General features: G+C 34.1%; 1 protein-coding gene across 1 annotated transcript; it reads left to right on the top strand.

Moving 5' to 3' along the window:
- The first annotated feature begins 4,091 nt into the window (after window positions 1-4,091).
- On the top strand, window positions 4,092-5,039 carry LOC104849710 (olfactory receptor 4F3/4F16/4F29). Its single transcript, XM_010606237.2, has one exon. It carries the CDS (start codon window positions 4,101-4,103, stop codon window positions 5,037-5,039), a length of 939 nt encoding a protein of 312 aa, XP_010604539.1. The 5' UTR covers window positions 4,092-4,100.
- Window positions 5,040-11,298: the final 6,259 nt, after the last annotated feature.

Here is an 11,298-nt window from a genome sequence, read left to right as displayed (position 1 = left end):
ACTAAAGACTTCTGGATATAATACTCTCTGCATAGTGTTCACATTTTTTTCTTTTTAGGCTTTATTTTTTATTTCATTTTTATTACTGTGCATAGTTTTCTTAAATTCCCACTTTACCACAGTTCTGATCTTTGGACTGTCCCTTTTCTCTCTCTTCAGTTTTTCTGTATTTCAGATTATTTTATAAATTTCAGGAAAACAAGTGAAATGCTGGTGTGAGAATTAAATGCTATCTCCACCAAAAAGCACAATATAATGGAAAGTCTTTTTTTTTACTGATATATCATTCATCAAAGCTTTTTTGTTTTAAAATGAGACGTCTTTCCTTATATTTGACTACTATAAGTCTTTAATGGAGATATTTCCTCCTTTGTATGTTGAACATGTTGAAAATATGATGTAGAGAAGAGAACTAAGAATATCAAAGGTCCTTGGCTTGAATGGATGGCCTTTCTGCATAGTGGGGTTATTAACTGAACTATTCAGTGAGGACATCTCTATTCACTTTTTCCATGTAACTAGGTATATGAGTTAGACACAGGACAGTTAATTCCCAAACTAATCTTTGTATTATGTGATATAAGTTATTGTATGAACATGCTATATTTCTTTTTTCTATTCTTTTTCTAATTAATTCCTCAAATGCCAGTATTTCTCGGTCCCTGGCAGTGTGTTCCCCCCATCCTCTTGATGTTTTTATGTTTCTTGTTCTTGAATGCCTAGAGTGCATCTCTGCCAAATTCTCACTGGTCTCGTTCTTCATTTCACATATAACATGTATCATTTCAGGCTGAATTTGTTATATGTACAATTCACGTCTTTTCATGTTTTCTTGGTTCTTTGATTTGCAGGAGTTAGAGAAAAATGCAAATCAGTATGAAGGAGAATTGCTAGTAAAATTACAAGAAGAGACTGTGATATTAGTTGAACTTTCAGGATAATACAATTTAAAAAGAGCCAACAAAAATAAAAAGAGCCAAAAATGAACTTCTTAGAAAAATAACCTTAATATTTTAACAATTGTAGCTACTAGCTATGTAAACAAAAAATATAAACAATGTGTACACAGAATAAAGAATAAAGAATGAGTACATCATAGTAGCAGTTGGTCACTTTCTCAAACATAATTTACTATTGCACAAGTTAAGCAATCTTTAAATATATATACATGTCATGTCATTTATTTGTTGTTAGGTTGCTATGTGACTTAGTATTAATAATGGCTGGATTGTGAATGTCTCTTGTTGGTTTTGGTTTTAATCAAGAAAAATAACTTTTTTAAAGTTTCAAGCTTTGATCATTTTACTTATTAGTTTTGTAATGTATTTGCTCATTCTTCTTGATTATTATTATGATTTGTCATTCTAGAGTAAAATCAAGGGAATTGGGCTCTGGTTGATATTCTGACAGTTGTGAATTTTGGAGACAGTTTACTATTCTGGGCTTCATATTTTTCATCCGAATGATGATCAACTTAGAGAGAGTGGTCTTTATATATTCTATGTGCATTCTTGTTTTGTTACAATGGGGACATACGCTTTCCCTCACCGAGGCTGCAGATCTTTTTCAACAATGACTGGATTCTTATACTTTCCTTTGCTCAGCCTCCTTTCTGCCCCGTGCACATCCATCACACTAGTCCTATTCAGACTAACCCTGTCCACATATGCAGTACTCATGGATGTTTGTGCTCCCTCTTCTAGGCTACAGGTTTCTGGTTCTAAGAAGCAAATACCTTATAACTGTGGACTCTTAGCTCAGGAAGAGAGATAGTGCAATAACTAAAGGTACAAGGGAACGGAGAGAGACTTGGGCCAGTGCTGGTGATTGAGGGTTGGAGTTTTGGAGTTTAGGATGAACAATGGAATGCTGCAGAAAGTCTAGAGTTGTAGTTGCTAAAATGTGACATCAGTATAAGTAAGATAATTAATCTTAACTAAAGATTTGCAGGTAGAACTTTCTACTAGGGGAACTGATTGAGGTGAGTATCCATCTGGACGTGCATAACACAACTTTACCCTCTGCTCAACCTTTACTTTGTATAAAAATACATTATGCATAAAAAAGTAAATCTCTAGTGCCATGGTTTGTAATTTATATTACAAACACTACTGACCATACTACACAAATTATACTATGTGTTCACTCCCAGTCCATATATGTTAGTGCGCTATCCTAAAAATGACTGATCGGTATTTGACATTCATCTCACTTTATAGTTATGAATTAAATATGTAAATTCCCATTTCTCTTGAAGACAAAATACCTGTATCTGAATAGGTTTTTGCCAAAATAGGGAGGCTAATGTTAAGCATCAGAACAATTTATGATGCAGGAAGTACTGAATTCTTCACAGGGTCGGGATACCAAAGCATGGAAAAGCTGACCCCATGTGGAAGTGGAGACACTGATAGATCAACACAAGATGTATCTACTATCACAAATGATACTCCTCAGTACCTGATGTGTATGCACAGAGAGAAACTGCAGGGATATCTTGCATCCTCCTTTGGTACTTTAGAAATGTGCCTCAAGAACTCTAGTGAAATCCCCCAATGCACATTTACTAGGTTGGGAGAAAGCCTTATAGGACAGCTGGTACAGGCTCTCTATGAAATCATTACAGGGTATAAAACTATTGAGAACTTTGTAATTATGAAATATTGTGTAGAAATGAAAAGCAATCAGTAGCAGTGTACTTGAGAAAATCTGCTGGATTTATTAAATGAGGGTTCACTTGTTTCTATTGTACCACAATTGAGAGCTCAACAGTTGCATATAGCCCACTCTTTAGTCTCACTGTATACCCTGTCTTCACTCAGTCTTAGCTCATTTCATAGGGACTTCTTATTCCAGTCATGTTTTTCTCTTTTTGTGTTAGAGATTTATTAGTTCAAACTGGAGAAGGGATGGGATTTTGAGAATATGCAAGAATGGTATATAGAATATTTTGGAAATGCAGAATAGTTAATTTTACAGGTAATTTAAACGCCTGAGAATGTCATGAATAGTCCTGGGTATGCTACTCTTTCCTTAGTTTGTCATTTGTTAATGTGAAACACTATATTGAACATTATATTAAGAGTATTGGTGATAGGTTTAAATCGTGATGCAGTCCACTTGCTCATGTCAGCAGCACATATACTGAATCATGATGAAGTCCATACATCCATACATTGTAGTGATATTATGTTGAGTTTTCTTATTTTGGCATAGTTGAGGACTGCAGCATGGTATACTCATTCATAACAAGAACATTTTAACATCAGTGATTTTAGCATATATCATTACACTCATAATGTTCTCCTAATTCCATTAATTCTCATTAATTTACCTGCAGCCCTGTTGGCTGGTTCAATGGATGGCAGGAATCACTCTGTGGTGTCTGAGATTGTGTTTCTGGGACTCACTCGCTCTTTGGAGGTCCAGCTCCCTCCTGGTGTTGAGAAAATCTGCTGGATTTATTAAATGAGGGTTCACTTGTTTCTATTGTACCACAATTGAGAGCTCAACAGTTGCATATAGCCCACTCTTTAGTCTCACTGTATACCCTGTCTTCACTCAGTCTTAGCTCATTTCATAGGGACTTCTTATTCCAGTCATGTTTTTCTCTTTTTGTGTTAGAGATTTATTAGTTCAAACTGGAGAAGGGATGGGATTTTGAGAATATGCAAGAATGGTATATAGAATATTTTGGAAATGCAGAATAGTTAATTTTACAGGTAATTTAAACGCCTGAGAATGTCATGAATAGTCCTGGGTATGCTACTCTTTCCTTAGTTTGTCATTTGTTAATGTGAAACACTATATTGAACATTATATTAAGAGTATTGGTGATAGGTTTAAATCGTGATGCAGTCCACTTGCTCATGTCAGCAGCACATATACTGAATCATGATGAAGTCCATACATCCATACATTGTAGTGATATTATGTTGAGTTTTCTTATTTTGGCATAGTTGAGGACTGCAGCATGGTATACTCATTCATAACAAGAACATTTTAACATCAGTGATTTTAGCATATATCATTACACTCATAATGTTCTCCTAATTCCATTAATTCTCATTAATTTACCTGCAGCCCTGTTGGCTGGTTCAATGGATGGCAGGAATCACTCTGTGGTGTCTGAGATTGTGTTTCTGGGACTCACTCGCTCTTGGGAGGTCCAGCTCCTCCTCCTGGTGTTCACCTCTGTGCTATATGTAGCAAGCATGACTGGAAACATCCTCATTGTGTTTTCTGTGGCCACTGACCCTCACTTACACTCCCCCATGTACTTCCTGCTGGCAGGTCTCTCCTTTGTTGACTTGGGAGCCTGTTCTGTGACTTCCCCCAAGATGATCTGTGACCTTTTCAGAAAGCGCAAGGTCATCTCCTTTGGGGGCTGCATCACTCAGATCTTCTTCATTCACGTGATTGGTGGTGTGGAGATGATGTTGCTCATGGCCATGGCCTTTGACAGATACGTGGCCATATGTAAACCTCTGCACTACCTGACCATCATGAGCCCACGGACGTGCACTTTGTTTCTGGCTGCTGCCTGGGGCCTTGGTGTTATTCACTCACTGTTCCAGTTGACATTCCTTATTAATTTACCCTTCTGTGGCCCTAATGTGCTGGACAGCTTTTACTGTGACCTGCCTCAACTTCTCAGACTGGCCTGTGCAGACACTTACAAATTGCAGTTCATGGTCACTGCCAACAGTGGGTTTATCTGTGTTGGTTCTTTCTTCATACTTCTCATCTCATACATCTTCATTCTCTTCACAGTTTGGAAACGCTCCTCAGGTGGTTCGTCCAAGGCCCTCTCTACTCTCTCTGCTCACATCACTGTAGTCATTTTGTTCTTTGGTCCAACACTTTTTGTTTATACATGGCCACACCCCGATTCACAAATAGACAAGTATCTTGCTGTCTCTGATGCAGCTCTCACTCCTTTTCTGAATCCAGTCATCTACACACTGAGGAATAAAGAGATGAAGGCAGCAATAAAAAGAGTGTGCAAATGGCTAGTGATTTATAAGAAGATCTCATAAACAATATGATACAACTTATTAACTGTGATGTAACTTTATGTGATAAACTTCCTTTGATATTTTAGTCTATAAAATTTTGCAAAATCAAATATTGATTTGAGTGCCAATTGATCTATAATTCTTGTCTGATGGATATACTTACTTCTTGTGGAGAATGAATCATGAATACAGGACACTCTTTTATCTGTGGTTATCCCTTCTAATATCTTTCAGCAATATTTTGTAATTTTTGACAAACAGTTCTTATATATTGTTTTAATTTATTCTGAGGTTTTGCATCTTTAATATATTTTTAAATGGTATTGATCTTTTTTCAAATAACTGCTTGCTGGTATGTAGAATATAATGGATTTTTGTTTAATATTGCATCTTGTATACTTGCAACTTTATTAGTACTATTAGATTTAAAAAAACATTATGTAAGATTTTCTTTATAGTAGAGATCGTGTTTCAGTAAATTAAGATATTTATTCATTTTATTTTAGCATAGATTCATTCAGTTCATTTTATTATTTTATTGTGCTTTCCAGACCATATGGACAATACTGAATATAAACAGTTAAGGAAGACATTTTTAACTTTTTTTTGTTCTTATGGGAAAGTGTTCAATCTTTTGTCATTAAGCATGATGCTAGCTATAGTTTTTTCATTGGTACTTTTTAATATGCTGAAGAAGATCCTTATCAGTTTGTTGAAAAAAATTTTTTTAAGAGGCATGATGTTGGATTTTGTAAAATGCTTTTTGCTTTGTTTTAGCATCAAGATAATACTGGGAAATATTTCCTATTTGTGAATTTACTGTTAGGATCTTATAGAATTGATGTGATTTCTTCCTTAAAAAAACAATATTAAATACTTTTTCTTCTTATGTAAAGCTAAATTAAGGTGATTGAAAAAAAAATTGATATATGCAAGACACCCCCTTGTGGTGATTTCTGAGCTTTTGATTATTTCAACTCTAGGTATATAATATGGTAGGATAATGTAGCTATGATTAATGGTGTATAAAGAATGTTTTTTGAAAGGAAGAACATAATTTTTATGGTCCATTCCCTGATAGATTGACTGGAACAATTAGTGAAAAATATTAATCAATTGAAATACAACTTTCTGCACATAGATAGCTAGATTTTCCAGCACCATTTGCTAAAAGGGTTGTCTTTCCTCCCGTATGTGTTTTTGGACCATCTGTTGAAGATCAGATGGCTGAACATGTCTGGGATTGTTTCTGCATCCTCTATTCTGTTCCACTGATTCACATGTCACTTTTTGAGTCAGTACCATGTACAACATAGATTACTGATAAAAATAAAAATTAAAAAGATACAAATTTAGTATCTGCCAAAGAAAGCACATTCGTTCCAATGCCTAAAGGTCTAGGATCATGGTTTATTTTTAGGAATGTTTCAAAAGTAGCATTCCTGTATGCCACAGATGCAGTTTTTGCTATTTTTTGCATATAAATATTGGTATGTTATAAAGAATTATGAGTTAAGAAGAAAGGTAGAAATTTATGAAAAATAATTCAGAGAAAGAAGTCAATTGAGTCTGATATTGCAGTAAGCTAATGAGTTCATTTATTAGAAATATATTAAATAAACTAGATGAAAAATGTCAGAAAATAAACAGAATCTAAGACCCTAAACAATCTAAAATCTAAAATTAAGAATTTAATTCTTTAAAGCAACAGATCTACATTGAAAGCATCCATAACATGGATTTATAGTAGGACTGGACAGAGCAGAAGAATTAGTGAACTTGAAGACAGTTAATTTAAATTATCCAAATTGAAACACAGGAGGACTAATCAAATACAAAATGGATTGCCATAGTCCTGAGAACAATATCAAAAATATAACACATATTAATTGAATCTCAGAAGCAAAGGAAAGGGATATCAAGGTGTTATGGCTCATATCCAGATGTTTCCCCACAGCCTCATGTGCTCAAAGGTGAGACTTTTTAGAGCTAACTGGATCAGGGGTGTGTGAAACTTGGATTACAGATGTGTGGTATCTGGATTAGTCCCCTAATTGGTTTATCACAGTTCTGGGTGTGGGTGGCACCACCCAAAAGGCTCGTACCCTGGATGGGGTAATAAGAAAGGAAGGCTCACTGCTTCCTGCTTCCTGCATACCCTGCCATGGACTGTTTGTCCTTTGCCATGTCCCTCTGCCATACCAGCCTGCCCTGGAGCCTCTGACTATGGACTGAAGCTTCCAGAAACTGTGAGCTGAAATAAACCTTTCCTCCTTTAATTTGTGGGTATCAGGTGTTTTGTTCCAGCAATTAGAAAGTAACCAAGGAAGAAAGTATATTTCAGATGATAATGCTAGAGAAATTTTAAACATGGAGAAAAGATCTTAACCATAAATGCAAGAAATGTAGACAAACTCAAATGGAAGTTTAAAAATTGCATAAAGGTGAATTGTAGCAAAACTGCTGAAAATCAAAGATAAATGGAAAAAATATTAAATCTCCACGTGAAAAATATACATTACATTCAGAGAAACAAAGATGAAGCCTGACATTTCATCAAAACCAATAGAGAAGACAAAGAAATAATATTTTCCTGATCTTTTATTTTTGGTAGTAAGGAACTGAAGGTCTTCATGCATGCTAGGCAAGCACTTTAGCAGTGAGTGTCATCCTCAGCCAGTGCTACTACCCCTGGAATGATACTTTAAAAAGAAAACCCTTTCTTCTCCTTTCTCCATTTTCATTATTGTTTTTATTACTATTGCATTATATTTAGTTCATGTTTACTACTTAAAATATTTACACTCCTTGCGAGTATTTGGTACATGTGCATGACAGATCTTAAATTTTTAAAACTTCCCTTTCCTATCTAAAGGAGAGTAAAAACTAAAAAAATGAATCCAAATGTAAGTATATGTACCTAACCCTAACCTTTAGATGAAGCAAAAATTCATGTATTTTCAAACATGTATTAGTAAAATAAAAGTTTAAAAAGATATTTCTTTATTTTGCTTTCATTTTTGAAGGTTGTTTTTAAAATTTTTATATACAAAGAACAACAACAACAACAAAACCCATACCATCTAAAATTAAAGAAGCAGTTAAGAAATAGGCTAGAGAAATAGACACTTCACAGATGAGGAAATACAAATGACCAATAAATATATGAAACAAAATATTCAACATATGTGGCCATTAGAAAAAATGCAAATTAAAACACTAAGATTCTATTTTCCTCTGGAAAGAATAAATCAAACAATAGCAAGTGTTGGATGTAGCCAATAAGGAACTCTCCTATACTGTTGATGGGAATACAAACTAGTACAACCATTGTGGAAATCAACTTGGAGATTCCTCAAAGAATTGAAATTAGAAATTTTACAACTCAGCTCTCCCCCTGCTAGGTATCTTCCCTCAAGAACTTAAATTATCATACCCCAGTGAAACTTGCATACCAATTTTCATAGCAGCACAATTCGTAATAGCTAAATCCTGGAATCAGCCTGTATATCCATCAACAGATAATCAGATAAACAAAATATGATTTCTATATAGAGTGGGAAACTACTTGACTATAAAGAATGACATATTTGAGACATATGTAGGAAAATGGAGGCACCTGGAAAACATAATCCCAAGTGAAGTAAATCAAACACACAAGAATGAATACGGTATTGGATCCCTCATTTGAGTGAGGCATTGTACAAAGAAAAGAAGAAATACCCAAATATAGTTAAATAAATTGTAGTGTTTTATAGCACAGTAAGGTAACAGTAATTAATCTATAATAGTTAATTATATATTTCAAAATAACTGTAAGAGAAGAATCTGAAGTTTTCTAACAAATAGAAATAAGTGCTCAAGGAGATGTAAATGACATTTACTTAGATTTGAGATTATATGCATATGTCAAATGATCATGCATTAGTCCATAAATATACACAAATATTAAGTATCAATTAAAAAGATAAAATATCATCTTAATTAAAATATCTTATAATCTTTTTTTCCTTGTATTGCAGACTTCCTGTAATCAGATTTATCATGACCTGTACCCTTTCCCATCAGCTCCTGTTGCTGCTGATGTCCTTCTAATTGCCTGGCAATGTAGTAGTCTGTTTTTCCATGGCTGGGACAAAATAAATGACACCAGCAACTAAAAGGAGGACTGATATAAATTCTGGTTATGTATACAGATCAGATTGTTTACTTTGAAATGCAAGTGCCACTGATTTTTTTAGGGCAAAGTTTAAGAGGAAAATATTCTGGTGGACAGTTAATAAATATTAGCCACCATATTTGCATTTATTTTCAAGCATAGATTTAAAGTATTATTCATACATGTCCCTCATTGTATCTGCATATTAGATATTGTTCATGCTTAAATTATATTTACTCCTAATATATATTTTTTCACACAGTGTATTCTCATAGGATTTTCAGAATCCGTATTTTGTTTCAGAACTGTTACCATCAAAAATTAACTTTCACCTTGTTCTTTTTAGACTAAAATGAGATCTGAGATCTGTGCTGGTATAGTCATTGGTGTTTATATTTCTCATCATTGCTAATTAAAATTATTATGAACAAATAAATCGTGAATATTTTTTCACCTAGGATTTTGTGACTTCCATTTTGTTTATCCCATGGCTTTTTCCCCATTTGCCATGAAGTAGTTAACAAGTAGATACGGTAGGCAAAGCAACACCTTGGCAGTTTCACCTTAAGTAATTATGATTAGGCTATGATTTATACTCTTAAAAAAGAGCTCATAATGCAGAACTAGTTCCAAAAACATAAACTTATTCACTCCATTTTTTTTCTTTCTGCTATTTTTATTCAATTGTAATTTGCTCTCCATGTTACTTGGCTTCATGGCCAAAAAAAAAAAAAAAAAAAAAAAGGAGAAAGAAAAGGTAATGTAGAGAAATAGATGCCATCCCCAAGTGACCCATTAACTAACTTTCCTTTTAGTTACCCTGGGAAAACAAAACCCACATGCTTCTAGAATACAATTCCCATAACATACTAAATTCTGGCAGGTTTTTGAAGTTTCATTTTGGTCACTACCAAAGAGCAATTAGTGTTGTTAATTAACTGCCTTTGCAATGGCAGTGTTTTGTGCGACTTTTTACACAAGAGAGCATTATGCAACAGACAGAAACTTTCTGAGCTGTTTCAACTCCCTGAAGATGCGGTAGCCTATGCACCAAGTCAGAGGAATCAAATTTCTCCCATTCTTTGTGTTTCCCTATTAACAACAGAGTGCATGGATGGGATGTGCCTCTGGCACTGACAATGGATAGGGGGCCTCCAGACAAGATGGTTATACGTTGTAGGGCCACTTCATCAATTTTTGATTTTGATTTTATTTGTTTGTGATATTTAAAGTTGTAAAATAAGAAAAACAGAAAAGAGCACAAAATGAATTTACTTTTATAATTCACTTCAGAACCATTACCCACGTGAAGATATAGTTTGTCATCCCCCAAATCCTCTGTGTGGCTCTTCCCAATCCCAACTACCTTTCTCCTTAAAATTATGTGTAACACTGATTTTTATGCGCTTTCCTGCATTTTGATGGGTTTATCTTACAAGTGGTCATTCCAAAGTACTACGGATTAACCTTGCTTATTTTTCATTTAATATATTTTGAAAAACTCTTTCCATATGCAGGGTGCTTTTCCCTTCCTTACTTTATTGCTAGCAAACTTGGATCTTTTGTCACTTATTTTGATCCTGAATTTTTTTTATTACAGACTTAGTGAAATTCATCATTTTTATTAACCTTTGGGTTTTATCCAAATGGAGGGTAGATCCAGATTTTTAATTCAGTAAATATTTGCTTGCGATAAGGTTATAGTTGGAGATATGTGCATGCAACCAGAGGTATAATTATGGCTGTTTCTTCTATTTTTTAAAAGTTGTTAATGTTTAATATGAATAAATATGCATATATGTAGGCATTATATATATGTATCATGTATTGTGATATATAATATACATCATATATATTTTAGGTAAATATGAGAGAAAGGGAGAGAGACTCACATGGAAAGAGAGAGGGAGAGAGAGAGAGAGAGAGAAAGAGAGAGAGAGAAGGAAGTTAGAGAGGGTAGAGGGAGAGAAGGGAGGGCAATACAGATAAGTAAACTTCCTTCTTAGAGTCTGGTATATTTTGGTAACATTTCATTTTTTAACAAAATGGGAAATTAATCTATTATTTAACTTCTTCTGATTTCTTAAACAAAATTTGAGTGCTGGTATACTCAATTGCATT

This window comes from Fukomys damarensis, unplaced genomic scaffold (assembly GCF_012274545.1).
Source record: "Fukomys damarensis isolate Sample0158 unplaced genomic scaffold, DMR_v1.0_HiC HiC_scaffold_17, whole genome shotgun sequence".
Lineage (NCBI taxonomy): Eukaryota > Metazoa > Chordata > Mammalia > Rodentia > Bathyergidae > Fukomys > Fukomys damarensis.
This window is presented reverse-complemented; position numbering and strand designations above follow the sequence as displayed.

What these genes read in the sequence shown, in the direction of transcription:
- LOC104849710 (XM_010606237.2), top strand. Translation starts at nt 4,101, where the DNA reads ATGGATGGCAGGAATCACTCTGTGGTGTCTGAGATTGTGTTTCTGGGA.